Raw genomic sequence first — 14,243 nt, 5'->3', positions numbered from 1 at the left:
TCTTTTTCATATATGTAGTGTAAGCGGACATCAACATAATATATTTGTAAAAAATTTTGCCAAATTTCCAATGTGGTTAAATCCAAAAAACTTAAATCAAAATATGTGAAATATAAAATGCTTGGTTTGTAAATTTCTTCACATCTCTCTCTTGCTACCAACTGGTGCCAATTCTCTTTTATTCTCTCGTGTACGGGAATGCTGAAAAATATAAGCTTTTACATATTTGCGAAGTAAATATCTATCAATTATCACTAGGTAACGATACTTCCTTGATAAAGTGTAAATAGCTCAAGTATATAATTGTTCACGTATTGTAAGCCCTTCACATTACACAAAGTACAATATTGCAAATCATTGTTCACTAGGCCCGTAAAAATATTTTAACATTAAAACAACCGACTCCAAAAATTACAATAATCGTTACTAGAATTAGATTTACTAATTAGATTGTATAAAAATACGTAATTATTTTTATAACTTTTAGTGCATATCATATCTATTGTTTTGGAATAGTTTTTTTGAAGTCGGTTGCTTTTTTGTTACTTTTTTATTTTTATTTTTTTAGTGAAATTTCTGAACTAGTACACTAACTAATAATTTGTCTAAATTTGTGTAGATATACTCAATTTTGCACTGCAGCAATGAACGTAAGCACATTGCAATTTTATTACAGACAGAAATTCTGTCACAGATCGAGCCCTTACTGTCAGTCGTTAAGGAGTTCCATTGATCATCATCATATATTTGTTGCGCACATACTTATAGCAAATTTAAGACTTTTATGGTTTTGTCATGGTTGCCATTGTCAGATCTGGACCAAATTGCTATGGGACACACGGGACGCACCAGCTTTCAAATAAAAATGAATCATCAAAATCGGTTCACCCAGTCGAAAGTTCTGAGGTAACAAACATAAATGAGACAACAAACATAAAAAACATACCGACGAATTGAGAACCTTCTCCTTTTTTGAAGTCGGTTAAAAAGAGCGACTCTATTGTTTGTCTTTACTGTCTTTTCATCAATTCCATTCTGACAAGCGGGTCTTGTGTGGGGTCTTGTCAATAATATTGTACCATATTTAATGAAATATATTCATTTTATTAAATTACTTCCGCTTTTTGCATATCAATCTTATATAAATAAAATAACCGTACCGATGATAAGTCACACCATCTGTTTTATGAGTCGTTAATGTATTATTTAAGGACTTTTTATAGCACACTTAGGCTTGTTGATTGACACATAGGTGTCACACGACTAATGAGAAAAGTGGTGCTTACATTGTCTTTATGCACACTTTTGCCGTTCCACTGTCAGACTGCGAATGATATGTCCATATATATAGAACGTCATTGGTTTCTATATATACCTTTGACCTTTTAAAAGATGGACGACGAACTTATAATTCATGTTATTGGACAGGAACATATTATTAAAACCACGTAAAAGAAAATGTTTCATGAGTTCAATGAAGTCCACCGTAAAAGTGAATTTTACACAATCTGCCTGCCTATGCGTAATCACCCTGATAAATTCGAAAAGTATCATAGAATGAACGTCGAAACTTTTGATTACATTCTGAAAGCTACCAAAGCTTCCATGCAACTGGAGTCTGGACTAGACGCAAAACAAACCTCTTTGGTTGTTGTCAGGCCAGTTCAGACTTGTTCCCCCTCCCCGGAGCGAGCACTTGCTCCAATGTAGGAGAGGACACGGCGCGTCAATGATTGTTTTGTTCAGTCCCTACCAGACCCGCTCAGACCGTCTTGTCGGGAGAAATTCTGCTTCCAATGTAGCACCAGCCTAACCCGATGAAGCTGTCTGTGTGTGCTGTGTCTGGCGACACTGAATCTGGTCCTTGTTCGTAGTCTAACTGGTTCAAGCGGTTTTCCTCTTCTTCACAAATCATTTGGCGGCGCGTCAATTTGCGAGTTGCTAGCCGAGCGGGTTCACTTGGTATCAAAACGCGTGCGAGCACCGTGCCTCGGCGAAGACTAGTTCCGTCGTTCAAAATGGCGCGGTGCAGTGTAGTGTGGAAGAAAGACAGTATGATAGAAGAAGGAAAGGATAGACAGATAGCGGCGTTAATAACATAGCGGAGTAGTATTACATAAATAAAGAAGTACCTTTTGCATGAGTCTTATCGTAAGACAGTGATGTTTTTCCGTCAATATGAGTTCGTAGATGTGCTCCTGACGCTTAGTCTCCCTTTCGCCAAGACTCCTAAGAAATAAGAAACAGTATGCGCTTAATACCACATGTAATCATGTAAGTGAAAAATCAGGAAATAATGGAGGTCTACCTAGGTAGACTTAATGGGGTTCTTCTAGTTCTCCAGTATTTTGACAAAATGATCATAGGGCGTGGATTAATAACGTGAGGCATTTTTGAAATTGTGTTTCGGTCTGATGGGCGCCGTAGCTAGTGAAATTATTGGGCAAATGAGACTTCACATCTTATTGCTTGCTCAGAATATTTGGATTTTTTAAGAATCCTGAAAGGCACTGCATTGTAATGGGCGGGGCGTTTGAATTACTATCAGTTGAACGACCTGCTCGTCTCGTCCTTTATTTTCATAAAAAGAATGTTACTTGGCGAGTCCTTTAGGCGCCCCGGCTGCCCACGTGTCTGGCTCCAAGGCTCCCAAGCCCAACATGATCGCCTCATCACCCAGTTGGTCTGCCGTGATGTTCACCTCCGACCATTCCGTCACTCCGTCGTCGGACGCACTGCAACCAACAGCATCAAAGTTTAAATAGATTTTTTGAGTTTATACTTCTATTTGCGCATTATGCTTATTGCATTTTAATTATCAGAGGCAATTTTTACTGTGCCCTTCCACCGACATGGATTCCCTAATTCGACACCCTAACGTTAGATCGTCAACTAAACAATATAAAAAACAGGCACTTATAGACATCAGAAATACCAAAGGTCAAGAGATGCGTTGCCGGCCTTTAGGATGGGAGTTGAAGGACTTGAAGGTGCCAGGTGATAGACGGATTAAAGTGTGGAGATGCTCGGGAGTGCGGTACGCACAGAGCAAAATCATTTGAAAAGAGGCGTGTGGTGGAGGGTCAATTATGGTATGGGAAGGATGTATGGTTCAAACTATACGATAAAAACCAGATTGTCACCCACTTATTTAAAAAAAAACATATTAAATATGCAATGTTTATAAGTGATAGGTACATATTATTTTAATTCCTACCCAGTGGTTATAGATACTGATTATAAAACTAGAGGTACCGAGTTTGATGGGCTTACTTTGCATACTTGACATTATAGCACCTGAATTAGCAATAATATTTAATGAATGCATAGATGAAGGTGTGTGACCTCATAAAATACAGCAAAGTTATATCTTTGTTTAAATCGGACAGTTCTTTTGACCCTGCTAATTTCAGACCTATTTCAGTGCTGCCTGTTTTTAGTAAAATTTTTTGAAAAACTTTACTTCTACAAATGCATTTTTGTAAATTAATGAACAAAAATCAGTTTGGTTTCACCAGGGGCTTATCAACAATTAATGCGGGTACTAGACTCATTGAGCACATCTTTGACACCTGGGAAGAGTCACAGGATGCATTGGGCATTTTTTGTGGTTTGTCCAAAGCATTTGACTGCGCCCACCATGAAACTTTACTCCTAAAACTAAAACATTATGGAGTGAAAAATAGAGCCCTAAATCTGTTAAAATCATATTTAAGCGAAAGAGTTCAGATAGTCGATGTAAATGGCAAACGGTCTTCGGGTAAACCTGTGGGAATAGGTGTTCCACAGGGTTCTATTCTCGGTCCTTTCTTGTTTCTTATATATATTAACGATCTACCGTTTGTGGTAGATGATAGCCATGAGATTGTATTGTTTGTTGATGATACTTCACTTATTTTTAAAGTGAAGCGACGTGCGGATATTGATGACGAGGTAATCAATGCACTCTCAAAGATACTGCGTTGGTTTGAGACGAATAATCTGCACTTAAACAGTAAAAAAACAAAGTGTTTACGGTTCATTACACCGAACACAGCGGAGGTACAAACCAACGTACTTATAAATGACTAGATATTGGAACTTGTGGACACTACGGTCTTCTTGGGTATCACGTTAGATAAAAAGCTTCAGTGGAGTCCACACATTGCCCATCTAGCAGATAGACTCAGCTCTGCGGCATATGCAGTTAGAAAGATTAGAGAGTACACGAATGTTGCGACCGCTAGATTAGTGTACTTCAGTTATTTTCACAGCATCATGACGTACGGTATATTACTATGGGGTCATGCTGCTGACATTGATATAGTGTTTGCTCTGCAAAAGAGAGCTGTTCGTGCTATATATCAGTTTGGTTATAGACAGTCTCTCAAAGAAAAATTTAAAGAAATAAATATTATGACTGTTCATTGTCAGTATATTTATGAAAATTTAATATATGTTCACAAAAATCGTCACCTTTTTGCTCTTAATAGTGATTTTCATCATTATAACACTAGAAATAAGGGGTTGCTTGTAACTAATTCTAGTAGGCTTCATAAGATACATAATAGCTTTAAGGGTAAATGTATACACTTCTATAATAAAGTCCCAGCCACTGTTCAGCCATTATCTACAAATAAATTTAAATGTTTTATAAAAAAATGGCTCTGTCGTAAATCCTATTACTCCACTGCTGAATATCTAAATGATCGGACAGCCTGGGACTAGATTGTGATTATTTTATAGCGATAGAAATGACTGTAAAATATTGTATATTTTTATTGAAAAGAGCGCAAAGAAAAGAATGCTGGGAGAGTTTCTTGCGCCGCTTCTTCTCTCTCAGAGCGCCATTTGTATCCGAAACGGTAGTAGTATAAGAAATGACATCAAAAAGAATTCTAAAGGAATCAATTTTGAGAAAATAAATGCCTTTTATGCCTTTTTACCTGATGGGGTTTGCGCCCAATTTTGGTACAAGAACGGTCTACTAACCTTCGCTAACGATAATTTTAATAGGCATTGAAATTATAGAAGAATAAAATGTTGAAGGTTCTGGGTGGTTAGTGACATACGTAGTAGACACAACAGAATCAGAAACGAACTTAATACTAAACGTAGAGGGTCCTGGGCGCTTTAAATTCTCTAGGCAGTAACGCAACACCATTCAAGGACTAGCAGCAAGATTCGTGGACAATGAGACACTATTGAATGGTAAAGCCTCAAAAATACAACACGATACAGACATATTCAGTCAACATATCGGACAGACAGATTGCCAAGAAGCAGGATACAGAAAAAGGAAAAACGTAGTTTTTGCTTGAAGACAATCGAAGAGCAAAATTGTAGGCAAACGCACGTCATACTTTTTTCCATCGTACAGTTGGTGTAATTGAAAGGTACTCGGATTACAACTTTACTATATTAAATCACAATTAAGTATATTTGATAAGCACCAAACTGGCACACATAAAAATCATACAGCACAAATTATATAATAACATGATATTTTTAGAACAATTATTTCAAATATTTATGTTGGTTCACAAACCTCCTTCTTTATTTAGGTATAACTATTGTACTGACCCCAATTTATTAAAATAAATTATATTAAAAAAAAAACATATCTTCAATTTGGCTTGATTATTTTATATAAATCAAACATTATTTCCATCTTTACGCCCTTCTTAATAACAACAGTGCACAAAAAAGTAAGCGATTACAAATGTAAAGTACAATTCGTTGCCCCATAAGAAGTAATTTATTAACTATTTGAGGTGTAACATGGGCGGTGTTGATCACTATGACCGCAATATGACTCTTGTATTATATCCCGTTATAAAACCGCCCGTAATATAAAACAGATATTAAGACAGGAAACAGTTGAAGATTACTCGGCTGGAATCGACCCCGGTTAACTAGGAAGTAACAAAAAAAATTAATATATTATTGAATTGTCGCGTCCAACCGCTAATAAGTCGTACCAGCACTTATTTAAAAATAAAAACACTTAAGAAATTTATTTACTCTTGATTATTAACCTGAGTGATCATCCGCCAAGTGTGTTCAAGGTTCCTATCAATAAACATAAAAACTGAAACTTCCATGCCACCTTTTTATTAACTACCTTCAAAATTGTTAATTCAAATTTAACCTAAATTCAGATCCAACAAACCTATAACTCACTAATTATCTATAAACATTCCATTTCCTTATTTACATTGATCTATTTAAAGCATAAAATTATAATCAATTAAAATCGAAATGACAAATAACGTATTTATTTATCTATTTAATTTTAGATTTGCTTCGCCTGTAGATGATCAAGTGATTGCATGTATATAGCAGGAAAACTAGCTGCGAATCTCAGCTTCTAAATACAGCATTCATATTATCAAATTAAGAATATGGCCAAATGAAAAAAAATACTCACTTGCTTTGGTCATGCTTATGATCGGAGCCATCTTTCTCGTCATTATAAATACTTGTGCTGAAATTAAATAACAAATAGTCAGAAATAAAAATGAGCCTTACTGAATGGCAATAAAGGTAGGGATCGTCTAAACTAGAACTGGATTCACTTCAGATCATTCAATTAATTGCTAGAATTATCCCAAGTGTAGAACAACTTGTTCAAAGTGATATTAACAATATGTACCAAATTTTAATTTTCACCAAATTGATTAAAACAGGTGAATATATTGCGCGGCTATTTGGATATGTATTAAAAATTATTAGCTAGCACCTAATCCGTGAATGATTCAAAAAATGAAAATATCGAAAAATTATTTTAAAGTACTCGGTCTTAAAGTTTTATTTTAGACGGCCACTACGATAATAGATCGAAATAAGCCAAACAATTTCGATCACTTTACTGCCATTCAGAAAAAAGAGAAGGAATATCCAAAATACTGAACAGTGGAAAGATTAGAAATGGTTTAACATCATGCTAATTAAATATTGCAGAAGTTCAGCAAAGCCGAAAATATAATGAAAAAGCTCAGAGTGTTGCCCAAGAATACATGCATACTGAAGTGGATTACATTCAAATAATGCATTTATTAATCCCCATAAAATTAATTAATTAATTATTGAATCCCCATAAAAGTAATCATCATCAAAGAAATTATGATAACATGAGCACTATCCTTCTGCATTATCCTTATATAATAAATTAGCGGATGGTATATATAATTACAATTTACATTAATGTGGTTAAATTGAAATGTTTTTAGATATACTTTTATTTGAAAATACTAATGTGATGAATATAACAAAATAATGTAGTTAAAAAAATATCATTCTATTACGTCTATTTACGAAACAATACTCAACTAATAATATTGCCACAGTCTCGGAAAATTGTTCCTGTTTTGAACAACCAGATAAAATAATACTTATACAAATCATAAAACCCACAATATTTTGTCCAGCAAATATTTGAATTAATCGATTTAAAACGACAACATTCGAAACACAACACATCGAAATACAAAAGTATCACACATACACAAGAAAACAAAACTATCAACAAATAAACAATAATCACGAAACCTTAACTGCTACAACAACATCTGTAACAAAAATCTCTCAGGCTACCAACAGATAGAACGATACACAAGAAAGGCATATTATTATATTAATCATGATTGGCGATCGATATAGAAGGATTAAAATTCAATATACGATGACTATAACGAATTATAAATATGTTTGCGACAGCTCCGAAAGTTTTACATGCAAACTTAATAATGGGTACCAATAAACTACCATGAGGCGTACCAGTATTTCATCATTAGATTTTCAGCGATATTTTAACGCCTCTCAGTCTAAATAATATGTTGATAAAAAAATTTATTATTTTATAGTAATTATAAATTACAAACAAAAATTTTAAGGTTTTCGGCCTAGCATGTATATACATAAACAATATCAAAAGCATTTATTGAATCGATTTGACATTAAAGTTATTTCAATCATAAACTTTAAGAGCTATCGATGTAAGATTGCAAATTAATAAATACAAAACTTATAACAAAAACATTTTGAACCTAACAGAATCAGTACAGTATGAGAACGTCGATGCCGAAGAATTTTGAAATAGTTTTGAGAACAGCTACTCATAGATATGTAACGCGACTTTAATTTTGCATATATAATATAATTTATTTCGTTAAAATATTTATTTTATGTTAATATGAAAATATTTTGGGATTGTTTGAATGTAATTGTTGTATTATAAAGAAATGGATTTCATAACGCGTTCATTGTCCCGCCGTTATTAAATATTTTATGACAAGTTGAATAGCAAAATAAATAATTGCAGGTTGTTGTTTTGAAAAATTATCTTGTATGTTCTAAATTATGCGCTCTCTCACATAAACTTAAGTGTGAAACAATATATTTTTTAAATTATATTGTCGTAGAATTTTAACATAGTTATTATTACCGGTAACGGGAATTGCCTCCAGTTTCGCTGTGACCACGATTCATGGAATTGGATCGAAATATCGGCTTCAAATAAATAAAATATTATATTTCATGATTACCCGTACTAAAATAACTATGAAACGATATTTACTAAAAAAAAATACTCTTGAAACTGACGTAAGACGTGTTACATAACTTTTATTTATTGGTCCTTCAAGCTGGATTAAATGAATATCAATATCAGTTTAAAAGTGCATTGGATAAAATCGCGTACATATCTATAAGTGCAATTAATGACAGAAAGGTGTATGCGTTCTCAAGTGCACTTACTGCACTCCCAGTTTGGTGGCCACGCGACGCCAAGGCGAGTAGCATCCACTCGACTTCTTGCTGCGCGTATATAAACGCATTAAAACGTAATACGAATGTCTTGTTCAGGGTCTTGTTAACACCTTTTAAAAAGCAATCACCGGCCCTTGCTTATAGGTAATAGCAGTGGAATTACAGTAATGTTATGTCCTATTTAGGCGTCATGATAACAATAACGTGACGGTAATCTCATAAATAAATTGACTATAAATACTTTATTTATTTTTACAATAATGTATTACTAATACATATTAGCAATATTAGAAGCATTCTTAACGTACTGTATAGTAACAATCACAAATAAATTACAATTGTAATATTATTTATTATATAAAGCCAACACTTTAGCATAGCATTTGTAATTTTGTTGCTTTATAGTATTTATCGATTTTTGCTGGAGTTCAACAAATAAGTCCCAATAAATTAACATGAATTGAGACATAAACTAAAGAAACAAATGATAGGAAACTTTGCTTCTGTAACTTATTCCAAGAAAAAGGACATGTATTTGTAAATTAATACATCCTCTAATTTCTTACACTGATATTAAATTCCAACATGAGACTAAACAAGTTTATTATATTAGAAGTTATGAAAAAGACATACCTTAGAAAAAAAATAAACTCCACAAACCAATAAAAACAAAGTAAAATAATAAGAAAACAGCTCAACATAAAAGACAACGGAAAGAAACGCCAACACAGAAGGCAAAATCGGAAAAAAACAGCCTAATCGATTGGAACACTTAGACGAAAATCATTTCACAAACCACACATACAGACTTGTGTATCTTCTCATAATCGACATCAACTTCAAAGTCAATGTGACTGTGGGAAGATATTCCTCATACGAATATTAAAAAAATGTTTGCACGCAAATTAATTTGAAATGCGTGTAACAAAACGGCAGCGAATCAACACTAAAATCCGCAGCAGAATATTTGCACAAAAGCTATAAAATATATTATTAAATCTATAGTCACGCATATTAATTATATTACATAAGTTCATTTAAGTTATTCATATTTGTATCTTTCGAGCATAGGGGATGAAATTAGAGGCAACACAAAGCTTTTGGCTCACCTATTCGAGTTTTGCGACTGTCCAGAAACTGAACTTCTTTTACTGCTCTTCCCACTGGTCGCACTAAGAGATTTAGCTACAGAAGTCTGAAACAGAAATATATATTATAATTAATATATTATTTATAAAACACCTAATATATTTACTAACATACTTATTATTCTTATTAAATTGCGGTCTGTCTCCTTTTTTGGCACACAGGGAATGCTATGCACCCTTCATAATCATTGCTAGTTTATTTACTGTGGCTGGATTAGTTCTATACGTAATACATTTTATCTACAACCATGCTTTAAATCCTCTATTACAGATTCTAAAGCAGTTAAGTTATTGCCAACATTAATACACCCAATGTCCTAATAGCCATTTTTACATCATCCAAACGAGTGTTGTAATGAAATTCAGTACAACATTACAACACTCGTTTGTATGATGGTTACTAGGAATGGCTTTTTTAATGTTAGCAGTAAGCTGTTTCAGAATCTTTTATAGAGGATTCATAGTATGATTGTAGATAAAGTCTTGTATACAACTGTTGATAATTAGTTATTAATTTCACTCATTATCACACGAGGCGAAGCCGATTAAACCCACATTCGTGTTTTAATACCCCTTATTACACACGAGTTGCATAAATAACTATTTTATAAAGATCGGAACCTTTCTACTCAAAGTATTGATATAGTTGCTACGGGAAAAGCAACTTGCTGGTTAATAATTCTAGTAGAGTTCATAAAAGGTCAAATGTAAACGAAAATTTAAAATTTACGTGAAATTGTTTGAGTACACTTTTATAATAAATCCCTAGCTTATGTTCGGACGCTGACCCAAACTACAATGAAGATTTATTACTCAACAAAGTAGATTATCTAAAGAGGAGACAGCTTGGGACTAGAGTATGACTGTCGTTAGCGATAACTTATTCAATATAGTGGTAACATTATTAAGAGAGCGTAAAAAAAAATACTGGGAGTTTCTTGCACCATTTCATCCCTCTCACATCGCGATTTCTTAAGGCGGTGGTACTAATTTAATTAACGTAAAAATAAATCTCATGATACAAATTTAAAAAAGTGAATTATAACGTTTCAATTTAAGCCTCGTCAAACACATAAAGAACAAGGGCGATCGAAAGCCAGCAAAACGTATCCCTTATCTTTCTCTCGCCTTCCGTGAATCGTCCACTCTTTTTCTTTCATTTGTTAGATTCCTTTTGCTATCGTTCATTTGGTGTTGTTTTTGCATGAGATAACGCGCTTCTACACGGCGTACGAAACGAAGTTCAGAACAGACTCTGCCAGTCTTTGGATGATGTGATATTTATTCCTGATAAAATTTCCAATGCCACACTAAGTTTCATTCTACTTTTGCTATTCTATTCTTAGGTCACGTTGTAATAAATCGTAGGCACCAAACCTAGTATTCAAGCGTTAAGCGTTGGCAAACAACTACTACTAAACTACTTTTAAAATGGATACAAATTCATGTTATTATAACTCAGAATCTTGAGGCCATGTTAACTGATAAGTTATTATCACACACACACATACTCACGCCTTGTCCACATCTCGTCGGGGTAGGCAGAGACAATATAATGCATTTGCTTCTATCCTTACAAACCTCACTCGGTTCCTCTACATTCATTACTCTTTTCATACATGGTCGTCGGTTCCGGGTGCTTCGGACCTTTCCTTTTCTCAAAACGTCGTCAATTTGGTCGACGAATGTTCTACAAGGTCTCCCGGTATTATGTTATTATTAACTTAATTCATTTGATAACAGGTTAGGTAAGAAAATTTATTTTTAAATTGCTTTTAATTAATCCTTTTAAAAGTATTTTATTTAAACAAATTTATTTTTATTCTCTGTATTATTTCAATGTCAAACATTGCCCACACTGTCGGATCCGATAAATTCAACGTGTAGGCTTCAATTATTATATGACTTTCTATTTTATCGTATATTTTACAAACCTTTGATGATTTTGGTTTATTGCACTCGGTTATGTAGTCCTTGCAGATATTTTGATGTACCGTCATTGTACAATCTGAGAACAGATAAAATAATGATACAGCATGTTGGCGAACATTTTTTAAAGAATATATTTATAAGCTTTCAACTTTCTGTGGTAGGTCATGTAATTATTTTTAAACGAAAAAAAAGGAAATACGAGCTTATAGGCCTGTTATAATGTCTTGCAATACCACATCAAGGTCTTTACCAGTGGGAGTCTCCTTTGCAACGGATGCCGGCAAGATTATGGGTACCACAACGGCGCCTATTTCATCCGTGAACAGTAATGTGTAAGCATGATTGTGTTTCGGTTAGAAGGGCGCCGTAGCTAGTGAAATTACCGGGCAAATGAGATTTAACATCTTATCTATCAAGGTGACGAGCGCAATTGTAGTGCCGCTCAGAATGTTTTTCATGAATCCTGACCGGCACTGCATCGTAATGGGCAGGGCGTATCAATTATCATCAACTGAACATCCTGCTCGTCTCGTCCCTTATTTTCACAGAAAAAATACTTGTGTCAGCAATATTATATTAATTAGTTGATGTGTTAACAAGCGTTACCAACGTCATGCACTGTCACGTGATATCACAATTAATAATAATTATTTAACTACTTACTGTCTTAGTAATGTTGTTTTATTTAATTATAACTTATACTCATAATAAATACTTACTATCGCAGAACAAGGCTGGTTTGTCCCCGAGCTCCCGCTGGCACCAGTCACAAATCCCCGGCCTGGTCTGTACAGAGCACCACGAGTGTGTCGCCTTCCGACTCTTATCCTGGAACCATTACATGAGATTATAGATTATAGAATCTCAAAGTCGTGACAAGATTTATACAAAAAAAAATCACAATTTCAACAGATATTGTGTGAAATAGTCAAGTGACTGGGAAAATTTCGTTACATAAAATATTTATTTCATGATAGTATAGATGAGCCATATAACACTGGTTAAGTGACCTTTTCCACTGAGCTAGAGGGTTCGAATCCAAAGGTCCAATATTTATATGATGAATTTTTTTCGGATACATTAATTAAACAAAATATGTATATCGTATTAAATATTACATCATTGTCTTGCACCCTAATTTTAGGCTAGGCCTAGTTTGGGGCAAGATAATTTGTGTAAAAATTATAAACATTTCCAGAAATGGTATCTCTGAGAAGAAGAAGCGAGCGTAATTGTTACCGAAAGAATCTGTCTGAATTATCTATTTATATGAGATTGTATTGAGATAAAATATATATATATGTATCAACCAATGAAGTTCCAAACAATATCACAAGAGTCGGATTTTTTTAGACTTTGTTGTAATACGGTCAGCATTTTTCACTTAGGTCAATTTGTCTACGGAATCATAATCAAATCAATATTATGTTATATAAAGTCTGGAGCTATATATATATATATATTTAAATAGACATTCCCAACTAAACGTTATTCCCATGAAATCGTTATTCTAATGATATTTTCATCATCATCATCAGCCGATAAACATCCGCTGGGCAAAGGCCTCCCCCAAATTCTACACGAGGATAGGTCCTGCGCTGCCCTCATCCAACGTATTCCAGCGATCTTGACCAGATCGTCGGTCCATCCTGTGGAGGTCCTACCAACACTACGTCTTCCGGTACGTGGTCGCCATTCGAGGACTTTACTGCCCCACCGGCCATCTGTCCGTCGAACTATGTGCCCTGCCCAATGCCACTTCAGTTTCGCAATCATTTGGGCTATTTCGGCGACGTGATTGACATTCATATGAAGAAAAGACCCAAAGGATTTGGCCCTCCTTAAATTAAATTGTTCATAAAAAAATACCTTTTTCTTCCTGAAGAACAAACTTCCACGTTTTCTTCTCTTCTCAGCGTGATGGTCGAAAGCCGCTCTGCTAATCAATTACAACTCATTATGAAACAGAAAGCGTTCAATTGCAATGCGAAAATTATTCTTAATATGGTGTGAAAACTAAGACAAAAACAAAGCAAAATGTGCCTTATTACCATGCAATTTAAACAAAAATTGACTTAACAAATGCTTTTGTGCAACGCTCAACTAATGTCCTATTCAAAACGCACTAAGCGTAAAGTAATTCTTACCTTATATCAATGATAATTGAGTTTGAGTCTTACCAACAGATAAATATTTTTTGCCTCTTTTAGGGTAAATTTTATCTCAAAGTTTAATAATGAGGTAGCCTTATATATTGAACATTGTATAAATACGAAACAATAATACTTGATTAAATAATTATTATCTGCATTCCAATCAATTCTATAGAGCTAATAAAGGATAAAATATTTATAGACAGGTGCAAACAGGAATTATACCTTAATTTCTTTACATTTGAAGTCTCAATAGCACCTT

At 34.0% G+C, this 14,243-nt stretch overlaps 1 protein-coding gene across 1 annotated transcript in view; it reads right to left on the bottom strand.

The window, feature by feature from the left end:
* LOC126976301 (A-kinase anchor protein 13) overlaps nucleotides 1-14,243 on the bottom strand; it is a 76,884-nt gene that overhangs the window by 36,624 nt on the left and 26,017 nt on the right. Inside the window, exons 9-15 of the mRNA XM_050824577.1 lie at nucleotides 13,698-13,767; nucleotides 12,548-12,656; nucleotides 11,831-11,904; nucleotides 9,858-9,943; nucleotides 6,410-6,466; nucleotides 2,598-2,735; nucleotides 2,133-2,229 (exon numbers count right to left, since the gene is read on the bottom strand). Of these exons, the coding sequence (XP_050680534.1) occupies nucleotides 2,133-2,229; nucleotides 2,598-2,735; nucleotides 6,410-6,466; nucleotides 9,858-9,943; nucleotides 11,831-11,904; nucleotides 12,548-12,656; nucleotides 13,698-13,767 (631 nt within the window). The remainder of the gene's footprint in view (nucleotides 1-2,132; nucleotides 2,230-2,597; nucleotides 2,736-6,409; nucleotides 6,467-9,857; nucleotides 9,944-11,830; nucleotides 11,905-12,547; nucleotides 12,657-13,697; nucleotides 13,768-14,243) is intronic.

Source organism: Leptidea sinapis, chromosome 40 (assembly GCF_905404315.1).
Source record: "Leptidea sinapis chromosome 40, ilLepSina1.1, whole genome shotgun sequence".
NCBI lineage: Eukaryota > Metazoa > Arthropoda > Insecta > Lepidoptera > Pieridae > Leptidea > Leptidea sinapis.
This window is presented reverse-complemented; position numbering and strand designations above follow the sequence as displayed.